The sequence below is a fragment of the Rhodnius prolixus genome, unplaced genomic scaffold (genome assembly GCF_049639745.1).
Source record: "Rhodnius prolixus isolate KJV_2025 unplaced genomic scaffold, Rpr scaffold_10, whole genome shotgun sequence".
Taxonomy (NCBI): Eukaryota; Metazoa; Arthropoda; class Insecta; order Hemiptera; family Reduviidae; genus Rhodnius; species Rhodnius prolixus.
In genome coordinates, this window is record NW_027411615.1 from 12,660,787 (window position 1) to 12,684,738 (window position 23,952).

Below are 23,952 nucleotides of genomic sequence, written 5' to 3' on the forward strand. Positions count from 1 at the left end.
CCGCCTGAAGTTACATTTCATTTGTTGGACGAAATATTAACCGCAAACCGCAAAGTATTAGCCTTCATAGGTAGAACCGTCGTAGTGTCATTTATGAATTTGGTGGTTAAGCCTTGCCTGATTATGTATATTTCACGTACATAAACCTGCAAAGCAGGATCCCAACGCTCCAAAATAATTATTGCAGCTTCAAGGTTTGTAATATAGAGTGAACCAGTTAGTAATGTCCTTAGGTCTACTGTGTTAAGTACTTCTGAAGGAAGGACTTCAAAGACGTATTGGCCAATTTCATATTTCCCGCTGTTCTTGAGTGACGTCACCTGAATTTTTTTTTTTAAATAATTACTTTTTTGCAATAAAGATGTTATTACTCAGAAAGTTTTAGTCCGAATTTGATTCTGATAACACGCTTAGATAGACAGATAAATTTTCTAAAAATTGACACCCTTTTGAAGCATAAATTTTTCTCCAATCAGCATCAACCTTCCTCCGGAAACTGGGAAAATAAAAGTAATCGAAATTTTTTAAGAAAACTCATTAGGCCCTTATGTAATCATTATCAGACAGAACTAGGTGCTGGCACTTTTTATAAAAGTTTCCTTGTCTAATGAGCTTTCTAACGGTATATCATTTTCCAGGATTCCTTTTATCTTCGTATGAGAAATTACGTTTGTCTTGCAAGAAAACGGGTTCATAAGCACACAACAGTGTTAGTTATCAAGTTGTTTAACTCTTTGAAAACTCTTTTAGATGGACCAGTAGTCAATTTTTAAAGTACATTGTCTTAAAATAAGGAAGTCAAAGGTTACAAATTTCACTTTAAACATTTACTTCTGATCTATCTGAAATATTTGAGAAAATGTTAGGAAATATTTTAAAACAAGTGTTATTTTTATAATTAAAGGTCCCATTTCTACAAATTGGTTGTGATGTAGAGGATCCTTTTGGTCCCACAGAGGTTTCTTTAAAAAAACTACCCTAATAAATGCAGCAATATCCACTTTAACCTTCGGAAATTCAGCGCGATGAGAGCGAAGAAATCAAACATGTAACAACGCGTTGCTCTACTCTCTCTCTTGGTAGCGTTGCTCTATCTTCGCTTTGCTCCCCACTACGTGTGGTTCCATTTGATAACTTGTATTTGTTTTCGCCGCTTTGCTCTTCGCAATCATCGTCGCTATGTTTCCAGCCTCCGCTGTACCTACAATTACTCAGAAGATTTGTAAATTGTTAATGATTGTGAAATCATTTGATTCATATTTAAGATAATCGAAGGTAATAATCACAGAAAAGTGAGGTTAAATTAATACATTTTTTTTTTTATAAAACAATGATTTTATTTAAACTTTGACAAAAACAAATAATTAAAAAACTATCGTTGAAATCTAAAAACGGAAGACAGAAATAAATTACAGACATGTAAAAATTGAATAAAGATCTTGAAAGAGTAAAGATCATTAGTTTTATAATCATCTTTTAATACCAAGTTTAAGGTAATCTTCCAAAACTGATGGCATGTTAAACGATAAACATTCTTCTTCTGAATCAACCTAAAAATAAAACAAAATTATCGTTAGAAACTATAGGAAACGTTGAATATAATTCTCAGCTCAGGTATCACCAGACAATCCAAGAAGATTTTTTTTAAAAACTGGAAATGTGATCTTCCCTAATGAATTTCGTGATTACCTCGGAAAAGGATCAAACCATTTTTTTTAGAGTGCAAATAAAATAGAGGCTCTTTATATTGGAATTAGATGCTTTCCATGGAACAATAATTTTTAGAGGTTCTGTACCTCTAATCTAATGTTTCATCACCACAAATGTACTAACTATTTATTGAAGAGCCCTTGTGGGTTGTAAATTTGTAAATTAGAATTGTGAGGATAGCACAAGGTTAAAGTAAGATAAGAATCTTTAGGTTCTGTGCTACTGAGATTAGAGGGCGAGGAATTATTAATTCTAAGGTCATAATTTTCTCAGATAGTCAGGCTGCTCTACGAGCTATTAGTACCTACCAGGTCAACTCAAGGCTGGTTTGGGACTGTCTGAGTGCCCTGAAGGAAATTAGTGACCAAAATAAGGTCTTTCTGGACATAAAATTCTTTACCACCTTTACCTTCAAGCCGTTTTAACTATCGACACCATAGAGGAATTTACTTGGCCCCTAATTTTATATAATATAATTTATTTAATACTGGAAATTTATTGGCACATACGTATGACTTTTATTTATTTTTTTAATATAAGGCGGGACCTCCGCGTGGGAATCCAATACGCCAACCGCATAGCTAATCCCTTCTTTTAGTATTATTATTATTATTGTACAAATGGCAAGAATATGGAACTTTGAAGGAAAGGTTACCTAAGGTAACCACTTCCTGAAGTGACGTCAATAGAATTTCCCTGGAAAAGTTCTTCAATAAATGATATATAACAACCGAACAAAAAAAAAAGTCTATTTCAAAAATTTCGAAAAAGTATCGCTTTCGTAGAAATTGTTATTTCCGGATGACCTTTTATGGTCCAAACTTAATGTTGCTTCCTGTAGTGGAATATCGAGCTTGTATTTTCTGCTATTTTGTGTGGGGGGCGGGGGGTTGCAGGAGGCTACGATGAATAGTTCCCCTCAAAAACTTTTCCTTTTTTTTTTGCTACTATATGGTTGGGGTAACCACAAAATCTAAGACCTGCACGATTACAATAATCATCTTCTCTTACGTAGTACAACAGTAAGAGAAAGGAAAACAAATTCGGTAATGAAGAACTTCCGGTTGATAGAAATGTCTCCCTGGCAAGACCAAATCACTTAGGTTTTTTTGAAATAGACTGAAATGTTCACTAAATCGGTTTTGAAAAGCATTAAAACGGAAATTGGTAGTAAAATATGTGAAAGTTTACCATGATCGCACAGTTTACTTCCTGTAATAAGAGAAAATGAAAATTTGTTTTGAAAAAAAAAAAAGTTTTGAACTGTGACATTTCAAGAATATCTTTCAGTTTGGCAATTTTAAACCAACAGATACAAAAAAATTCAAATTGGTATAGTATGACCGTTTATTACATAGAAATAGAGAGACAGGCGAAGTTGTTCATTAGAGCCTATTCGCCGAGGCTGAATGCAGAATTAATCCGTCACGGCCGTGTGGCTATAAGGATGATTGTAGGCCTATTAACTGGCCACTGCAGGCTCAGAAAACACATGCATCGCATGAGCCCGGCAGATGATAGCCTCTATAGGTTCTGTCAGGAAAAGGAGGAAACAGCACTGCACGTGTTGTGTCAGTGTGAGGGGCTCGTATGGCTACTTCTCGGGGAGGAAAAACCAAGGCCTGTGAGCTTTACCCAACTTGTCGTTCTCTAGCATTAAGAGTCTGATTAAAAGGACAGGTCTAGAGGGTGAGCTTTAGAGTAAGGGGAGCCACAATAGATTCAAAGGGGTCGCAGTGGCGTAGGCCTTGAGGCCGCCCTAGTCTAATCTAAGATAAGAATCTTAAACCATCTTTTTTTTTTTATCTAGTGAAATAATAAATTTTCCACACAAAGACACAATTACCTTTAGAAATGTATGCTGGCGAAGTTGTAAAGTTGTCGCCCTTTGTTTGGGATTATGTTGAATACATTTTAATATGAAATTATGACCCTCCTCACTAATATTTGACGGAATTTCCGGAGTTTCACCCATGCCTACTTTGAACATAATTTGATAATTGGAATCAAATTGGTGCCAAGGTCTCTGAAAAGTACAATAATTGATATTACTTATTGTTTATGGGATAACATGAAACAATTTTAATAAAAAGTAATCGATATCTTCACTTGTAGTTTTTTATGACTTCTTTTTATAGATAAATAATTTTTCATTAACTTAAATTCAATTTTTTCCTGTTTGACTGACTACTCAAAAATATTGCACATTGTAGGCTGCAGATTGAAAAAGACGCATTCAATTTGTACTATTACTCCCTGAGTTCATATTATTCGTAGGAAGATAGCGTAAATTTATCTTTTCAGTCCATTGGAGCACGAAGATCTCCTAGATTGTAATAATCTAGGAGAAGCTATTAGCCTGAAGGCAACTATTTGGACTAAATCTTAGTCACAAAACTCGCAAGAAGTAAAAGTAAAATATATTGCCTATCTTTTCAAGCGAGCTTAACTTGGATAGCACAGATTAGTTCAATCGGCCAGCGCATATACTGATGTAGGCCTATTAGAAATTTTATAGGGTCCGCGTGGTTAATAACGCCAAAACAGGACGCTTCTTGTTTTCTTTAACCTAATCGCTTTGGAAAATACATCAGTTCAATCTTTCATCAGAGGTGGATCCGTCACTGTGGTGACCAATTAATTTAAGCTTCTATTTATTTACTGGCTAAATTTGCTAATTCCCAGATTTTCTATTTTAAAGTCTTACATCAACCTTAAATAGCGAATAAAAATTTCCAAACCGGTCAGATTTAAGAGAAGAAGCATTCATGTCGGATAAAATCAAGTATATAATCGGATTAGATCTGAGCCTTAATGAAATATGTACTATATTTTAATCGAATGATCGAGATTTTTAGAACTACGAATTATTTTAAAAGAAGTCATTCTTTCTCAACAACCTACTATTGCCAATTAATCCTGAATTTTTCAGTTTCATTAAACATTTAAGACCCTGGTATTAAAAAATTAAAGCTCTGATTCTACTCTCTGAGATGGTTTATCATTTTAAACAATTTTGTCACTTTTATTCAAATCGGTTATCCTTTAAATGAGTTAAATAATTGTTCCTTATTTTTAAATTAAAACAGAAATAATTAAAAGAAGGCATTTCCAAATAAAAAAAATCTTAAATCGTACTTGTCCTGAGATCATCTCAATGACAACACAGCCTAGTGACCAAACATCAACAGCTCTGCCGTGTCCAACTGTGTTAGATTTCATGAAGACTTCTGGAGCCATATAGGCTGGAATAAAAATAAAATTTGTAAAAAAAATTAAACAAATTTAAGAATAAAATAATAAAACTTTGCAAAAGAAAAACCTTCTTGCGTACCTTGAGTACCAACAAATCCTTTCAATTCTCCCGGGGCAGTTGTATGTGCCTTAATTTTAACAGCAGAACCAAAATCACCCAGTTTCAAACAATTTCCTTCTGCTGTTAAGAAGATATTTGCAGCTAAAACAAATAACCAAGAATGTTGTAATTATTCGACTACGTTTTAATATATGCAATTCAATTAAAAAAAAAAAAAGAAAGAAAAGAAAACAAAATCATTGGCATAACATCCAAAAAAGGCGAAGGTTTCCATGCATCAGTTTACTGTATTGATGTAGATTACAAAACCTAAAAATTAATAATAAATAAAAATAAATAAAAAAACTAGAATGAGTTCTACAAGGCTTTAATTTTTAGGAAATTAAAATTCTTGCTACGTAGCCCGCAAAAGAGCCAGCAGAAGTCAGTTATATTCGAATAAATACGGTAGATCCTACAATAAATAGTGTCATAAGTAACTGCTCAATATAAGATCAGAATAACTAAAATTGATTGAGAATAAAAAATTATGTAATATCTTTTGACTAAGTTTATTCTTTACCATTCCTTGAATAAAATAACAGAAATAATTTTTTTCTAATGCAGGGTGTAAGAAAACGTTCTCTTTCAATTTCAAATTTTTCCATAACTGTAATAATAATTTTACCAAGAAATGAATGACAGATTACTTTTTATGTCACGATGAACTATACTATGGTGATGTAACGTGGCAATGGCGCTGACCAACTGGTTGGTGTATCGTCTGACTAATCCTTCTGGTAAGCCCGATTCTGTTGCAGCAACCAAAGATTCTAATGTCCCTTCTGTACATAACTCCATAAAAATTAATAACTCTTCCTGGAAATGGAAAATCGTGAACAATGAGGTTAATAAAGAAATTAAAAATTAAACGAAATTGCAAATACGTATAACTTTCCTACCCTATGTACTTCTGCTCCGTAATAGCGAACTAGATGATCATGGACAATTCCTTCAAATATTTTAAATTCCAATCCAACTTTCTGTATAGTTCTTATATCATTTGGCTGCAATGAAATTTCTTTCATTGCCATTAATTCCCCGGAATCTGTATTTACAGCTGTGTACACTTTACCAAATCTTCCTTGGCCTACAATAAAAAAAAAAATTTAACTGTTTAACTGAAAATACAAAATAAGATGTTATGTAAGATACTAATATTCTCCAAGGTTCCAACTACCAAACATTTTACAAACACCGAATGAATTGATGAATGAAAACTTATAAGTCGAAAAAAGTAATCTGGTGAAAAACAGATAACTTTCCATGGCTTTTCATTTTTGAATTAAGCTGTACACCACACTGATACATAGGAAAGGGCACACTTGTTAAAAAATTTTTTTTTGCGTCACTACACTAAGGATGTTAAGATATGATAAACATGTGGATTGAATTAATGTTCTAATAAATGCCAATTAAAAATACTTCTTTTAAAAAAACAATATCGTAAATTAAGAAAAAGTAAAAAAAAACAACAAATAAAATTACCAATTTTTATCCCTCTCTGCCATGGGAAATTGACTGTTCTGGGTCTGATATAGTTCCGTTCGACATTTGGTGCCGGAACGATCACATTCCCAATTAGTTCTGCTTCTCGAAGTTTCGAATCAAGTTTAAAATCTAATTCTTGCACAGCAGTTACTATTCTGTCAAGCTTATTGCTGTCTAAAAACAAATTTAGACATTTAACTTAAATTTGAAAATTTCGTGATATCAACTATTTTTAAACTGATGTAAACAAACAGAATAGAACATTTACTTACATTTAGGATCACAGTTAATGAATTTGTAACTCTCATTTTCATTTCTTAAAAAAAAAAAAATCATGTTAATATCAACAAATAGTAATTTTAATGAAATAAATAAACTACGGTAAAATAATAAACTAGAATTACGAGTTTGGTGAAACGTCAGAAGCGTTGGAGAAGCTCAGTTTATGGTAGGATACAGACGGTGAAGGTGAAGATGATCTGGGCAAGTAAGTGTGAGACAAAGTTGTGGTTGAGTGTGGTGCACCCATGATGTGTGATACACACGCCTCGATATCTTTACGGAACAACTGTAATACATATAACAACACATTTATAGTGAGGTCATTGCAAAAACAATGACAGGAACATTGCAAATGAATAATCAGTGTACACAGCATTACATAGAGACATACATTTTTTGCAAAGTTCTTAGAAAAGTATATAATTATAAAAATATTTTTAAATCCCATACATTCTCAAAAAACTGCTATGGCAATGGAGCCATCAAATTTATTTTGGGGAACGTGGTATATGACTGGAAAGGCGAAAAACAATTGTAATACTATAATAATATCTCTCTACTATTCTTATAATAGAAATCGTAAAATCAGCTCCTATTTGTACTGATTCCATCAGATCTATCTAAAGCAAAATGAAAACTTTCCTTTCTACAAACATGAAACCGAATTTGAATTCAAGCTTAAGAATGAAGTTTTTAACCCATTCACAGTTTAGATGAGTCTTCACGTCGTACAATGTTTTTAGATTCCTTGTTATTTGACCAATTAAATGACCGAAAATTGTTCTATGTAACTGTACTATACTTAGTACAAATTACCGTATAAAAGAAGAACATTTGTAAAAAATAAATTAAAAATAACTTACATCGAATTCCTTTTCAGTTAAGAATGAAGTAAATTTTGGATCAGTTACAGTCACTAAAAAATCTAGTCCATAACTAGCCCATCTTGGTCTCACACCTCTACCTTTTTCACAATGATTTATCACAAAATGTATCCACTGTTGTGCAAAATTTATCATAGATCGAGCTGCTAGGCATTTATCATTTGTAAATCTGATGGCTTCTTTTTGATACTATAAAATAATAAAATATCTATATTTTCTGGTATTTTTTTTTAATTCATAAATGATTTAATAATTGAAAATATGACAAGATACAAACATCAAATGTAAATTTGTATATTTGATGCAGTACTTCCTTACAGCGTGATTGACCGGCAAGGTTGTCCAAGTCTTCTAGGTATGGATCAAGCATTTCTTTGTCAATTAACAAAGTAATTTCTCGAAGAGAAGTGCTCATTTCCACTACAGCATCCTATGAAGCGTAACACAATTTAGTAAGGTCAATTATTAAAGGTAGAAAAAGGTGGCAAGGAAGTCTTCACTGCAATTATCAGTACTACAAAATTAACTTTCTTCAAATTAAAAAGTTTCTACAAAACAATAAACAAAAGTGAGGTAAGTCAAACAAAAACTATCTAGACCCTTTTTAGAGTTAAACGAAATATCTTAGTAACAGCGTTAACAGTTTTATATCAATGTTGCTATTTTATAAATGTTATATAATTCCAACATAATTACGACGTTAACACGCAACATCCCCACGAACCGGCTACCATCCTTTAACATCTTTTTATACTTTGAAGCTCTAACTATAACATTTATCTATTTAAAAAATACATCTTCCCGAAAGCCAATTTTGCAATATTCTTCATTACTGCAAAAGAAAAAGAAGTTAATTTTATTTTAGTGAACTCAAACGCGTTATCACTGGCACGGACGTTAACTAAATTTCTGCGAGCTGCGAATAGCGCCTAAGATCAAGATTTTTAGATCTGTTTGGTGAAATTTAAAAAAAATATTGAGAAAATGGTGTAGGATTTGTAAATGTCTAATCTTCTAGAAAGAGATGATCAAAAAAATAAAAAAGTTTCTAATATTTTTTAAATCAATTTACCTTGAGTTTATCCAATGATTCACCAATTTTCTCACTAGGAACTTCTGTGGGTTTTTCAAGAAGTCCTTCTAAATGTTTGGTTAAAGTTTTAGTCAAACTCATTACACGAAATGTTCGTTCTCGAGTTTCTAAAAATAATGCTTGTAATTCTCTACTCAACAGAAGAATTATTTGTTTAGGCATTGAACTGAAAATAATAATTATCTATTGTTGATTCCAATTCAACTCGAAAATTTAAATTTATTTTAAGAACAAATATTGGAAAATGAAATTATTACTTACTTTAAAGAACTGTCTTCCTTGTTGTCACAATATTCTTCTTTCAAACAACTAACAGTATGCTTCATATGATTGGAAATCGATAACAACATAGAACTTGCAATGTTACTATAACAAAATTTAATGAAAATAATTTAAAGGATTTTAGATTAAAAAAATTCAAAAATTTTAAACTTATTACCAAAAAATGCCAGAAGCCACTGCTTCTCCTTTAGGTATAGATGGTGCAGTACATGTAATGAACTTCCACTCTTCTTCCAATATATTCTTTTGGTGCCTTTCTCGTTGGGTCATTGCTACCCATTGTTGTAAATAATTAAGATAAAGCTGAAATAATAAAGTGAAGAAAACGCTGCATATAAAATGTATTATCTGACTCAACATAATTAACTTTCAACTTAATTAACAGAATTAACTTACATTAAAAACAGCTACAACACTTTCGTCAAAATTGTCTATATAATGCTTAAATTTGTTCTGTGTTTCTTCATCCACATCAATTAGGGATAAGTCACAATTTTGTAAATACCTTTGCTTATTTAGGACTGAAAGTCTTAGACCTTCCTTTAGTTCTTTAATAAGCTAAAAAGTTAAGGTAAGTATTTCAATGTTACATTTATATATGAAAGAATTAGAATAAAAATTCTGCAACAAATTATATATAATCTTCATTTTTGAATAAAAGGAAGATTTGTCAATTCAGCAGTCCTGCTTGCATTACAACTGAGATTAAATATTTAGGTCGTTCCTCACCCTAAATTAAGGTTATTCTCCGAGAATAAAGCCTCCTGTACCTTTAGTTTACTAAAAAAACCTACGGCGCAGCTTCAGCAAATTCTTTTCAAAAAACTATACAGGATTTTTTTTTAGAATCTGGAAATAATCATAAATTGTACAAGTCCTAATTAAAAGCCTGACTTTAGAAGAAATAACGCGATGAATAGTTAAAGTTGATACGTACCCGAATTCTATGTTTGAAATGAACGTATTTATTTATTTGCTGATATTTTAGAACATAACAACTTCTAAAAAATTTTAGAATGATAATGATACATGTAAAACAACTATTTTTGTGTGTGAGTGCCTGTTAGGAGTCGAAATAAAGGGTATAATCTAAGCTAATTATTGTATTATTTACTTATCACTGTCATAAAACTAAGCGTAGCGTTAGCTATGATAATTAAACAACGAAAACATTTTTATTCAGCAAATTAGATTTCATCCTTAACCGAAACCATCACTTAAACTGTAACTACTTCTCGAGCATCGTAAGTAGTTGGTTGAATTAAATTATCCATAAAAAATTAATAAATAAAAAAGTAAGTGCAAGCAATGCACTCCCAAAAAAATTAACTTACAACTCTTTTTTCATAATACATGTATACCGAAGTAAAAAAAAAAAAATACATAGGGAGTTAAAACACATATGTTCAACAAATACGACGTATTTGTACGTAATTCAAGTACATATATAATTAGCTAAACGTAACTACATAAAAATTGAGGCATACCTGTCGAATACTAAGTGCTGAAGGTTTGTCAAGTTTTGTTTCAAGTCTCATACATAAAAATTCATGTATTACATCTAACGGGATACGTGAAATAAATAAAAAAGCCGGTCTAAATGAAGGTATATTAAGAGACTGATATTCAGGGCTCCAGTATCCGTAGCGTCTTAGTTCATTTTCATCATCACTTTTATCACTAGAATCCTAGAAAGACAAGCATCACAGACTCATTAAATAAAATTTTTCAAAAACTGATTTTTTCAAAATAAATGAAAATAATCTTGCACCTCATCGAATTTTGGTTTTTCTAGCGCTATCCTTCCCTTCCTTAGTACCTTCAAATATAAGTGCTCCAGAAAAAGAAGGGCTTTTCTAAGACCTCTGATTTTAAGAACATCTTCAATAAACTTTCTAAAAGAAAAAAAAAAGAAAAATCAACTTAATTCAGTAACATATTCTAAAGTAAAACAACAACAACAAAATATGCAACCTGTACGTCCGTGTGTCCCCTGAATCAACATGATGGAAATACCTTCCTAAAGATTGTAAAGTTTGAATATTATAAAAATCCCAATCACGAGAACCTCCAAAACCTGGTGAATCACTGTAATAAACATAACATTATCAGTTAGAAAAAGAAGAAAAAACAAGCATGAAACTGTTACGGATAAGATCTGTTTTAATTGCATAGCTCTGCAAATCCAAGCAAATATTTAATAGTAACATTCAATCAGAGCTTTTTCTTCATTTGAAAAATTGTAAATGTAAAATAAATCGTAGCTTTAAATGAAAATACTTACCTGAACCTGGAATAATATTTTTTACGCTTATGTTAGTACTGAAGCAGTTACTTGATGCTGTGATAATACAATTTATACGAGTTTTAGAAAATGATAAATCTTTGAATTTATGTTACTATTTTATTGCTTTTATTTGACCTACAATAATATTCAAGCTTTGTTATTAAATTAATACTGAACTATACATGCCTGTTAGTTGTACTTTTATCAGCATCATTGCCTGCAGCGTATGATAATAACTGTCTTCCCAGAATTAAAAGTTTAAGCCTGTGATGTCGCATTATGTTATACCACAAACACATCGCCTATACAATGCAAGGACACTTAATTTTAAATGCAATCTAAAAATGTATTTAAGGGAACACAACTAATGAAATTCAAATAAACAAAAACGTTCAAATAAGAGTATTTTCACTTTTAAGTTTAAAAACAGCATGCACGTTTTCAAGTCTGTAAGAATTATTTTTGTACAAATCAAGAGTAGGTACATGAAAAACAACTGCGGGAAACATTACAATTAACTTTTACTTGAAACATGTAAAATTGATCGTATTTAAATTATTTAAAACAACAAAATATAAAGCACATATTTTGAATGTCAGGAAAACGAACACTGTAAGTAACATGCAAGTGAATTCACTCTCTTAAGCCACAAAAGTAAGACGAAACTAGAAACAACTTTGTAATAAAGTCGTCTAATTATTGAAACTATTATAAATTGATTCCATCCTCCAATCTTCCTGGACATTATTCAACCATCTTGCACACAGTTTTTCCCCCATCTTCGCAACTTCCGGATTGTCATTTCATCAGTTTATTGGAACGCTTAATAGCTATATAATTTGGTAATGGCTCAAATCAGGGAATCACTCAGTCAGATTGACCATATGGCTCTTTTAAGTCAACACAGCTTTTATACTCTAGGTTCAAGAAAATCCAAATGCGACATCCTTTTTTATTTTAAATTCTACAAGAGAATTTGTTTGTGTTGTTTGACAACCTAAGACCGAATGCCGTAAGTTAAAATGGCGTTATCAAACTTTCTCTAGTATGTATTTTAAAACATACAAAAATCTAGTGCTATAAAACAAACTTGTGTATTTTCTTTGTTAACTAGGAGTACGAACAATCCATAAATTTTATAAGACTTAAAAAAGACTGGCAAAATAATATTATCCTCGGTTCAATTTAATTCAGAATCTGTAAACCCTTAGTTAAAAAGCGGTGGTATCCCCAAATATTACGATATACACAAAACAATGATACCAAAATTTATAATGAAATAAAAGCCATTGAATCATGCATTATATTATGTAAAAATTTCTTTCACTTATTAGGAAACCAGATTTCATAACTCATAAACATATACCACGTAATGCTTTAGACTTCTATGTGATGTTCTAGGCATTGAATCTGAAGATTTTCAGTTTTGTTTTTTTTTCTTGTATTTTTGTACTTAGTCATAACAATCTGTGGGAAAACTTAAAATTTATTACAATTAAAATTATTTAAATTTACGTTAAAATGTTAAGCAACCTACCTTGACTCTACCAATGAAATCATTACTCTTGTACAATGGAAAGTGATTTCCAAATGCTTTACTTGACGGAAACAAAGCTTCTGCTTTTTCAAGTCTATGCATTAAATCTTCGACTTCATGTAAAGCTGTGTTTTCATGTTCTATGCAAGTTGGACAGAACAATGATAAACAACCTGCGCAGAAAACTTTAATTACTTAACAAATCTGAAAAAATATAATTACATAGTAATTTTATTTTTGCTTATATATATTATGTAATGAAGTTTTAAAGGAAGGTGGGAGCAACAAAAATTTCCACAAAATGTGAAATATAATGATAAGATAAACTTTTGGTCTTCTTCAGGAACTGTGACGGATATGATGGAGAAACAGTGTTTTCATTTAAAACAACCATTCTTTTGGCCCGCGAATACCATTCGAACTTCAATGTATTTATAAAATTTCTACAATTTCTATATTCATAAAATTTTCTTATATATAAAATTTCTATTTATATAAAAGTCAAACTTTAGTGATTCAGTTGTTATTGCATTATATTACCATTGCAGGAAACATCTGATTCAGATGATAATTGAATTCCACTGTCACTGCTTTGAGCTGATAATTTTTCCGGCTTCTTTTCATACCTTTAGCGATAAAAACAAATATTTAAGTATAGTGCGTTGAATTAAAAAATGATGTTACAAAACGAATCAGTAAATATCATAATGGAAAATTGCAAATTAGGAATTCTAGATCTGCAAGTGATATTAAACTAAAATGTAAATATAAGCTATTAAATATAAAACAATTGTAAATATTTAATTAATATTAATTAGTAAATATTTACTTTACATTTAAATCAGAAATAAATGAAATGTGTAACTAATAAATTCATTTACAACTTTAATTGAAAGATTTACCTATAATTTAAGATTTCCGTCAGAAGATGGGGAATCGATTGCCTTACTGTACAGAGGTAGTCGTCTTGTTCTGTAGGTGTCCTATCAGCTCTCCACGCTTGCAACTCCAACCAAATCATGTCTTTCAATTCGGTTTGCCATAAATGTTCTTCACGACTCAACTGTACAATGACACATTTTTGTAGTTATATTTTATACTGTTTCTTTTATTGTTCTATTTATTCCGTTAATGATGGATGTAGAAAAAAAGGCTGATAATGAAATGCTTGCGTTCGCAAATGTCTTTAATTTTGTACACAAGTTTTCTCTATACTGGAAGTTAAATTGAATATTTTAAATACAATACTTCGAAAATGGTGCGCTGATAATGTCAAGTAGGTGAATGTCAAAATGCCAAGTAATTTCTTAAGGTCGTGTAATATGGTATAAAAACAGTAAACATTCACCCGGAAAGTTATATAAATTCATAGTTGGTGAGAAAAAATCTATTTCGAACAACTAAAAATGCTTGATTGAAAATTGACTTTGATTGAATGGTTCAGCTTATAGATTGCATATCTTTATGAACTATATTACAAAATGCAATGAAAAATAAAATGTTTCTTTTCAACATCCAGCAAATGTTTCACTTATATAAGGGTTTGACAGAGTAAATATTTCCACAATCTTTCTTTGATTTTACCAACCCTATACTTCTAATAATCCAAGCCTCGAAATCCTAACAGAACAGTTCGCCTTAAAATCACCAAAATGGTTATTTTTGAAAGATAATGAAATTATGAAAAGCTGTTTTTGTCAATATTAACAGAAATTGACGCAAAAAATTACACAACAGAGCACTATTTTTAAAGCAAATATGTAGATTAATATTTGATTCTATCCAAGATAAGAAAATAATCTTTAAATCTTTTTCTAATAAATCTTTGTAAATTTAAAAAATATAAATGTTTTAAAAATATTTTTAATTAAATCTAATAAATCTATTTCAGAAAGAATCAGATAGCTATGAAATCAAATGTGATTAAAAAAAAAAAAAAATTAATGAATGAAATGAACATGTCGGGTGAGAACAATTTCAATCAAAGTAATTACACATTGATTAGCAGTAGCAAATAAAATGACAGAATAAATTCATACCTGACGTTTACAATGTTTATCCTTTTCATTATTTCCTGACTTTATCAGTTCCGCAAAGTTATCATGAAACTCGATTCGATTTCTTCCACTACCTTCTGGTAACGAGTTACGCCAATTTATCGCAGTTTTTACGAGTTTACAGCTTAAACTCAGGAATCTGTTTGATGATTCGACCTATTTAAATGCAATTGATTACGTGCTTATTTAAGCTTTCGTTAGGAATTTGAATTGAACAAATGATACATAATTTTCTAATTTTTGAATTTGGGGAAACTGAAATAATGATTTTAAAAGAAATATCAATTTAAATTCGTAAATAAGTAGAACTATTCATCAAAATTCTCGAGGTTAGACTAAGTTGAAAAAAATATTTAAAAGGAGGAGTTAATTCATCAGAGACTTTCATTTTGAGTGAAGTTATTTGCACAAGCCAAACCTAGTATGAAATTTTAATTATGTATTTATTTAATTTTTATATTTTCAAATAGTTGGATCAATTAGGTTTGCCAGAGTTTCGCGTTTTCTATCGACGGCACGTTTGTTTATACCATTGAATATTGCGCATCGTATTTCTGAATTCCGTAACTGCCACACGATTAGTGATTATTATAATATATAATATATATGTAATATATAATATAGTCATAATTATATTTATAATATAATAAAAAAACATAAGAACCTTGAAATTAGGAAGATTATCCACACATCCTTGAATTGCACCAACGTCTTTTAAATCCACATCAAGCTTAAGATCTCTTTCTGAATCTCTAATTCTTTGCATAGTTCTTTTGCTAACTCTTTTCTTAATATTCCCTGTAAAGTGTTTAAAAACTAAATTTTTAAACATTCCCTTCCTCAATAAAAAAAATTTGACGAATTTACACACTACTTTCTCCACGGTTGACATAAATAATTTTTTTTTGAAATTTACAACTTGGGCTTGAAGTATTGGTTCAATAAATGTTACTTTTTGGTTAATTACTATTTATTGATTCCTCTCATATTTACATATTCAGCTTATTTACTTGCTATAGGAACTTTATTGTCTTGCAGTAGCAATTAAAAATAAAAATCAATAATAATAATAATAACAATAATAATAATAGTAATAGGGAAGGGATTAGCTATGAGGTTAGCATACTGGACTCCCACGCGGAGGTCCCGGGTTCGAATCCAGCAGCTGACCCTTAGATTTTCTCTTCCTAGGAGCTTCTTACAGCTCACTGTCCGGTGATGGACAGTGTTGTCTGTAACGAGAGAACACTGTCCGGAGGCCGGCAGTGCACTGGAAAAAGCTCCGGGCGCTAATGACCTCAGCTGTTGATGCGCAAAAAAAAAAAAAAAAAAAAAAAAAAAAAAAAAAAAAAAAAAAAAAATAGTAAGGGAAGGGATTAGCTATGCGGTTGGCGTACTGGACTCCCGCGCGGAGGTCTCGGGTTCGAATCCAGCTGCTGACCCTTAGATTTTCTCTTCCTAGGAGCTTCTTACAGCTCACTGTCCGGTGATGGACAGTGTTGTCTGTAACGAGAGAGCACTGTCCGGAGGCCGGCAGTTCACTGAAAAAAGCTACGGGCGCCAATAACCTTAGATGTTGACGCGCCTTAAAAATCATATATATAAAAAAAAATAATAATAGTAATAGGGGTGAAATGCAACTTACGCACATTGTGCCGGACTCCCTTGCGGCCTACCGGCTAAAACACCCCCCTACATCGCTGTGATGTCAGCGTTACATCAGGCTAGGCCTCAGTCCTACCCCTACTCAGGGGACCCTACTCATACTGAGTACTTCTCTTGCAAAACTAGCCACTAGCGACCAATTAGTCCAGCAAGAGAGCATCGCCTCTACCAGCATCTCTGGAGTCAACCAAAACTCCAAATCTCTTCTGGGGCGACCCCACCTTTCACACACAAAAAAGGTACGGTAGGCTTCGTCTCTCGTTCCTGGGCAATAAAAACAATCTTCTTGTGCCTCCTTACCCATCCTCTTGAGGTATGCTCTGAAAAGGCCATGCCCACTCAAGAGTTGGGTAAGGTAGAAGTCCACTTCTCCGAACGACCGCCTTATCCAGATACTAATATCTCTGATAAGCCTGGCGGTCCTTCGGCCACGCGGCTCCTCGTCCCAAGCAGCCTGCCATTTCAGCACGGTACGGGAACGCTCCTCCCTGGACACGGCTTCCCTGTTAACTTCCGGTCTCCTTTTATAAAGCCTCTTCCGCTCTCCAGCTAAGAGGGCAATAGGGATAACCCCAGCAATTACCATGATTGCAGGCTCGGATACAATGCGGTAATAAAGAAGACAGAAGCTAAATGTCCGTTTACAATTGTGTTAAAGACAAATTTCAATTTTGAACTTTCTGAAATTTTCCCTTTTTAATAACTCTGACCACATTCTCACTTACAAATACATTATATATTCACACGCAACAGAGAGAGTGAGAGAGAGAGAGACCCAGTATAAAACACCTTCCTTTTAACTCATCGCACCACAAAACGGAATTTTGCGGTTAAAACTCGATATCGTAAGTTTTTGCCGCAGTACTTCCTCTTACGTAGAACGATTCCTCCACGCGGATCAATAATAATAATAGTAAAAATAATATTTATGTACAGTCTATTTCCAGTACTATTATTTAGTTTGTGCTTTTCAACACAAAAAATTAAGGAAAAAAGTAATTAACAATACCTGAATCACAAACTTCTTCCCCTTGACTTAGCAAAGACAAATGATTGTTTATATAACGCTTCCCATTGCTTATAACTTTACGTAAAAATCTTTCCTGGCTACAAAATAATTATTAACAATTTAATGAAATCAAAACTACCATGCTTGATTATATAAAATGTGAGTGGGGAAACTAAAATTAACTTACACATAACACTTTCGGCTTCTATGTTTACATCTTGCTTGTTCTTTACTTCTATCCCTCCGCAATATTCTCGTGCGCGGCGGTGTTGTACTTAATTGTTCATAATCACGCATAAATGCATCAAGAGAATCTTCTTCTGTCGATGGGCTTGGTTGTGAATCATCCGAAATGCGGTGCCTTTATAAGCAAAGTAAACATAACTTATTTTCCTAAGCTTCAAATTAAAGTATTTAAAGTAAATATGTAAAAACGCAATAGTAAAATTTATACAAAATAATTAACAAGAATATCTAATACATTAAGTCTTCCAACATATCTGGATCAATTTAGATGTTTAGCACTGAACACTTAGAATACACTGTGAAAAGATAAAACAAAAATCTTATCTTTACAATAAAAAAGATAGCTATATTTATTTAGTAGGATATATAATGTGCAAGTAAATAATTCGAACATTTCAAATTACTTTAAAAACTAAAAATAGAATTTTTTTTACCAATATTTATCCAGAAAACTCATTAAAGTAATTATTACAGTAGAATTAATTTATTAATAAAACAAATTACTCCTCTAAGTTCTTTTTAACTTATGCTGGTTACAACATATAATTTTATGATGTTAAAAATGTTTGTTAAATAATATATTTTCTTAGATAAAACCTTCCATTGTTTCAAACATTTTTTTTAATTACTTTATATTCTGAAATCTGGTTTATCATTTTTTTATTATTCCCTAATGTTTTGGCACGGAAGTGCACCCTCGGTAGGTAATATAGCACTATACATTTTATAAACGCTTGCAAATAGTTGCGAAATATACCATGAGTTAATGGTTCTGTTGACACCTAACAGATTTCAAATTGTGCTTTACGAAGTGGGCGCTTTATCCTACAAAGAAATGAGTCGCACCGTTGGGCATGGTGGCTAAAGATTTGAAATAAACCACATGTTCCGCAGACAGATCTATGCTATGCGACTAAGCTTCGTTCAAACCAAAGTTTTAAATATATTAAGAGCATAGATAAAAATACTTGCTTATAAAGTGATTTTGGTGAAATTCTTACAACTATTTATATGAACGTTCTCTCCAGCCTTGAACAAAATAAACCAGATGTTAAATGAGGAAAACCGCAATCAAATAGAAGTAAGTTATGCAAAATTTTGAAACAAGATTGAAAAACTGTTTCTTTTAGATGAAAAGGTAGGCTCATTTATCCCCTAATGTTTTGGCACGAATTTGCACCCTCCGTAGTACCCAATGTAGCATTATACATTGCTATACATTTTATAAACGCTCGCAAATAGTTGTGACTGTCTAGAATTCTAGACTTTACTGTCTACTATAAAAGCTGCAGAAGAAATAATAATAAAGAAAATACATAGGTACCAAAGAGTTCTATAAAGAAAAATAAGTTTACAGAATCTCTTTTTAATGTAGGCATAAAACTACAATATAAAGGGACTGACGACCAGATTAATGTAGGAAGCTTTTTTACTCCTGCTCATTAATTACACTTTGGGTTAATGCGTAATTGACTTTAGAAAAAAGAACATTTTCTAAGAATTACAATGACAATTGTACATAATCTGAAAAACTTCTATTTCGAAAAGTTAATAAAAATAACAATTCGATTAACCGAATAACCGTTAAGCGAATTGCATTCGGTAGAAGTCTTAAGTAGGGTCTAGAGTTCAGAGATTGTGCACTAATGCTGATAATAAATTTTCAGACATAGAATCTGTATATCTATAATAAACAAAGCGTTAAGATATTATTTTAGAACTGGCAGGACTTTTCACATTAGAAGACTCCCAATGTCAAATTAAAAATCATTTCTTTTAACTTTTAGCGTAGTTAGTATATAAAAAATACTGAAATACTTATAGCTTCAAATTAGCAACATATAAAATAAATACTCTTTGTGTTAAAAGCCCTTGTTTTGTATTATGTAAATTCATAACTTGCCTGTCATCTTCCGCAGAGCTTTCATCTCCGTTACTTAGAAGGCTCATTATATGATTCATGCTAAAATACCAAGTAACTTGTAACAGGCCATATATCCACAAAATTTTGAAAGAAACTTAATTTCTCTTGGCTAAAATAAAAAAAAAAAAAACTCTGCCTCTTAGGATAACCACGAATGCAAACTCATACTTCATTTGATGCGGACTAACAAACACTCCGATCGAATAGTTGATAATTTTTTATTTTAAAGTTGGAAGGTTATTTCATGGTTTAGAGGAGGTTTTCAGTGCAGATGCAGATTGTACCTGGAGAAAAACTGAGTTTGAAGACAGACTTTTCATCAAAACAATTTTTCACGTTTTTTCTACGTTACATGAAGTTTAATTAAATTTTATGCATTATTTTAGAAACCAAATATCGGTGACTGGTGAGTAGATTTGTGAAATTAGTGTCAGGTACGTTAAACTGTTCAGTATGGAAATGTTAGATTACATAACGCAGAAACAAGCGATTGAAAAGGAAATATCTTCATTGAAAATACTTCTTAAAGAAAAAGAGAAAGCGTTGCAGTCATTGGCTCAAAAACAGGTGTGTGTTTTAACCCCAAATGCAATATAAGAAGCTTTTATAATAATAATGATGATATATTATTTACAGAATAATCACACACTTACAAATCGAGATATATCTAAGTACAGCCGACAAATAATTTTACCATCTATAGGAGTAAAAGGTATAATTCAGTATTGATTTACTTTAAACACCTTTTACAAGTAATTATGAAATTTGTCTTTAGGTCAAGAGAAAATTAAAGATGCCTCTGTATTGATTATTGGTTGTGGCGGATTAGGTTGTCCTGCAGCACAATATCTTGTTGGTTGCGGAGTTGGTAATATTCCTTATTTAATTTCAGTCATTTTTTTTAATTTCTTATAAAAGGAGAATACTACTGTACATTTTTTATGAGTGATTTTTTTTCTTCTTCTTTTTAGGTAAATTGGGCCTTGTAGATTACGATTTAGTGGAATTAAATAATATTCATAGGCAATTGTTGCATTCAGAAGAAAACATTGGTAAAAGTAAAGTTGAATCAGCTGCTGAGGCTCTAAAAAAGTGAGTTTTGTTTGGTACTCTAAATTTCAACTCGACCTGGTACCTCACTTTTTTAATGATAAACTTTTATTTCTAGGCTTAATAAAGAAGTGATAATTGATGAATACAAGGTTCAATTGGATAGCAAAAATGCATTACCTATCATTTCTCAGTACGATGTAGTGGTAGATGCAACTGATAATGTTGCTACTCGATATTTAATAAACGATGCATGTGTTATGTGTGGTAAACCACTTGTTTCTGGAAGTGCTGTGCGAACTGAGGGTCAGTTGATGGTGTTAAATTATAGAAATGGACCATGTTATCGATGCATCTTTCCTAATCCACCGCCTCCAGAAACAGTCACAAACTGCAGTGATGCAGGAGTGCTCGGTCCAAGTAAGTTTTACTTATTGACTTCAGAATTAATTTAGATTTTTATTATTGTTAAACTGTGGTAAGTTTTCTTTGCTGATTGGAATATTCTCATTTATTGAATTATTCACACTACTTGAGTCATAGCCAACATATACGTATTGTTTATTCATAACTTTTCATTTGAAACAATTTCCTGGTATTTAAGTACCAGGTGTTATAGGTGTGTTGCAAGCCCTTCAAGTAATATATATAATTATAGAAAGTGAAAAGATACTATCTAGAAGCCTTCTAATGTTTGAAGGCATTGAAACACATTTCAGGACTATTAAACTTAGAGGTAGGATTAAATCTTGTGTGGTCTGCGGAGAATCTCCTACAATTACTGAACTTATTGATTACGAACAGTTTTGTGGAGCCCCAGCTGCAGATAAAGTGAGCAGGTTTTTAAAACACTTGTATTTTTATTTGATACAAGTTGTGATATTTTTTCATTACCTTTGGTTTTTTGAAAATCTTACTTTGAAATTATTGATTATTGCTTTCTCGGTAAGAGACAATGTAGTTTTGCTTCCCCCCTCGGCGCATCGACAGCTTAGTTTTGCTTATTATTTTAGAACTGAGTTTTAAATTTAAATACATTTTTTAGATCCTTTGGAACATAAAAAAGTGACTTTTAAAAATCGCTGGCAGTTCAACTTATGTATAAGAACTGCCAAGGTACGCGAGACAATCATATAACGATCAATTTTCCAGTTGGATAAACTTTTTCTGATCGGAACGCTCACTTTTTTGCGCTCTCCCATGATTTTATTTAAATTTCACATACTTAAACCCAGGTTATTTTAAGGTTGTTATTCCCCAAGAGGAAGTGAACCAACTTACTTCTTTAAGGTACTTGTACTTTCTATCATTATCCCGTCTAAACATTCAAAACTAACACTTCTATCATACTGATTTAATACACAATCAGAGATAGTTTGATATGAGCAACTACCTGAATTCAGTGAGCCTACATGCAAATTTTGGACATCATCATCATGACTTACGTTAATACGTAATAAATTACAGTAGCCTAAAATCAACGTACAAACATTTAAGGATTGCACAATAGATCTTAGATTGCATTGATTTTGGCTTTATTAAACAATAAAAAATTGCCAGTTCAGCGGAATGTACTATCCTATCAACTACATAATATCGGAGATCAAAAGTTAGAATTTTATAGACAGTTTTTTAAATTTTTGGAAATCTAACTTTTTTTTTAAACTGTTCTTACAAAAAAAGTAATTTGTGAATTTATTGGAGAAAGAGTGTTCAAGCTGTCCTCTAAAATAATTTTTATGTATTCTTTGATTCGGATCGTATATATTTAAATATTGCGAATTATGTTAAATATTTGCAAAAAAGTTAAAAAAAAAAGTTGTCTTAAGTTAGTATATGAAGTTGAGAGTTTCAGACCAGGTTTTTTTTTTAGTTTAGAAGTTATTACAATTTCTTTGATTTCACAGAATCCTAACTTGAAGTTATTACATGTTAATGAAAGAATAACTCCAGAAAATCTTTATAATGATCTCAGGACCGAATCACCTCCCATTCTTTTAGATGTTAGATCACCATTAGAATTTCAGATATGTAATATTTTTGGTTCTATCAATATTCCCTTAAATGATTTATCAAAACCTGAGAGTCAGGAAATGCTTGAGGCAAAATTTAAAGAAGACGCAAATAATTTGAGGAAAGGTATATATTATATGTTTTGTAAAACCAGTAGCAATAAATAAAATAGTCCGCTTATATAACATGTGTGTATATATTTTAGTGTGTGTAATATGTCGAAGAGGAAATGATTCTCAACGAGGTGTAATTAAATTGAAAGAAACATTTAAGCAAATTCATTTGTGTGATTTGAAGGGTGGACTTCATGCATGGGCCCGTGATTTAGATGAATCTTTTCCGGTTTATTAATTTTATTTTTTAACAAGTCAAAATTCTTTATTAATTGAAAAGCTTTCACTATAAATGACTTAAGAAAAGCAATTGCAGTCCAAAACCACTACAGCGATAAATTATTCTTTAATAAGTAACCAATGTTTAAGTTGTACTTACCCTACAAGACCGATATTATAATTAGAAAATTGGGAAATTTGTTACTTAGTTACTATGATGATTCCAATAGTCTGTTTTCATTCACCTTAAGTGCCTTTGTCTGATGACCTGGTTTATTGATTTTCTTTTAAGAATATTTCGATGAATAATGAACTTCAGGTAGAAGAAACCATGTCTGTAAACTTTTGAATATTTATAATTTGATGTATTGGTATAGTATTGACAAACTAAATACAAATTAAGTAAATCAAGGTCATAGAAAGGATGCTTCTATGTTTGTCCATTAAAATTATCTTAGATTAACAATTTTTTGGTTATATTTTTGTTATTTTGAAATAATAAATAAAAGTTCTTGACATTAAAAGGCAGTTTACTCTAATTTCCTTCTTTTCTCTGTGCTTTTTATTACCACGTCAGAAATATAATTGTTGATTAGAATTCTCAAAATGGTGAATTAAACAGCAGATAGTAGTTAAATAAAAAAATTGGCTTTAATATTATGAATATGTTATATATAATATTATGAAAGCGGAAGTCTTTTTAGACTTATGTTTAAATTAAAGCCTACGTATTTT

General features: G+C 31.4%; 2 protein-coding genes across 3 annotated transcripts; one reads left to right on the forward strand and one right to left on the reverse strand.

Moving 5' to 3' along the window:
* Nucleotides 1-1,311: 1,311 nt before the first annotated feature.
* Nucleotides 1,312-20,000, reverse strand: Mekk1 (mitogen-activated protein kinase kinase kinase 4). Of its 2 annotated transcripts, none has more exons than XM_074133871.1 (27): nucleotides 19,802-20,000; nucleotides 17,840-18,013; nucleotides 17,653-17,750; nucleotides 15,643-15,776; nucleotides 14,961-15,134; nucleotides 13,824-13,984; nucleotides 13,462-13,547; nucleotides 12,922-13,094; nucleotides 11,571-11,686; nucleotides 11,072-11,185; nucleotides 10,869-10,992; nucleotides 10,585-10,785; nucleotides 9,494-9,655; nucleotides 9,255-9,400; nucleotides 9,077-9,181; nucleotides 8,795-8,981; nucleotides 8,000-8,152; nucleotides 7,702-7,911; nucleotides 6,961-7,124; nucleotides 6,829-6,872; nucleotides 6,554-6,730; nucleotides 5,968-6,155; nucleotides 5,716-5,884; nucleotides 5,045-5,167; nucleotides 4,849-4,955; nucleotides 3,557-3,736; nucleotides 1,312-1,550 (listed from the first exon to the last, which is right to left on the reverse strand). In XM_074133871.1, the coding sequence occupies exons 1-27, from the start codon at nucleotides 19,858-19,860 to the stop codon at nucleotides 1,470-1,472; spliced, it is 3,810 nt and encodes a 1,269-aa protein (XP_073989972.1). In that variant the 5' UTR covers nucleotides 19,861-20,000; the 3' UTR covers nucleotides 1,312-1,469. The 2 variants fall into 2 exon arrangements, with proteins under 2 accessions (XP_073989972.1, XP_073989973.1); XM_074133872.1 differs by lacking the exon at nucleotides 19,802-20,000 and adding an exon at nucleotides 18,134-18,228.
* Nucleotides 20,001-20,123: 123 nt separating this feature from the next.
* Nucleotides 20,124-23,741, forward strand: Uba4 (Ubiquitin-like activating enzyme 4). The gene is made up of 8 exons (XM_074133873.1): nucleotides 20,124-20,389; nucleotides 20,459-20,534; nucleotides 20,598-20,690; nucleotides 20,794-20,914; nucleotides 20,991-21,292; nucleotides 21,477-21,703; nucleotides 22,780-23,011; nucleotides 23,091-23,741. Exons 1-8 carry the CDS (start codon nucleotides 20,276-20,278, stop codon nucleotides 23,234-23,236), a joined length of 1,311 nt encoding a protein of 436 aa, XP_073989974.1. The 5' UTR covers nucleotides 20,124-20,275; the 3' UTR covers nucleotides 23,237-23,741.
* Nucleotides 23,742-23,952: the final 211 nt, after the last annotated feature.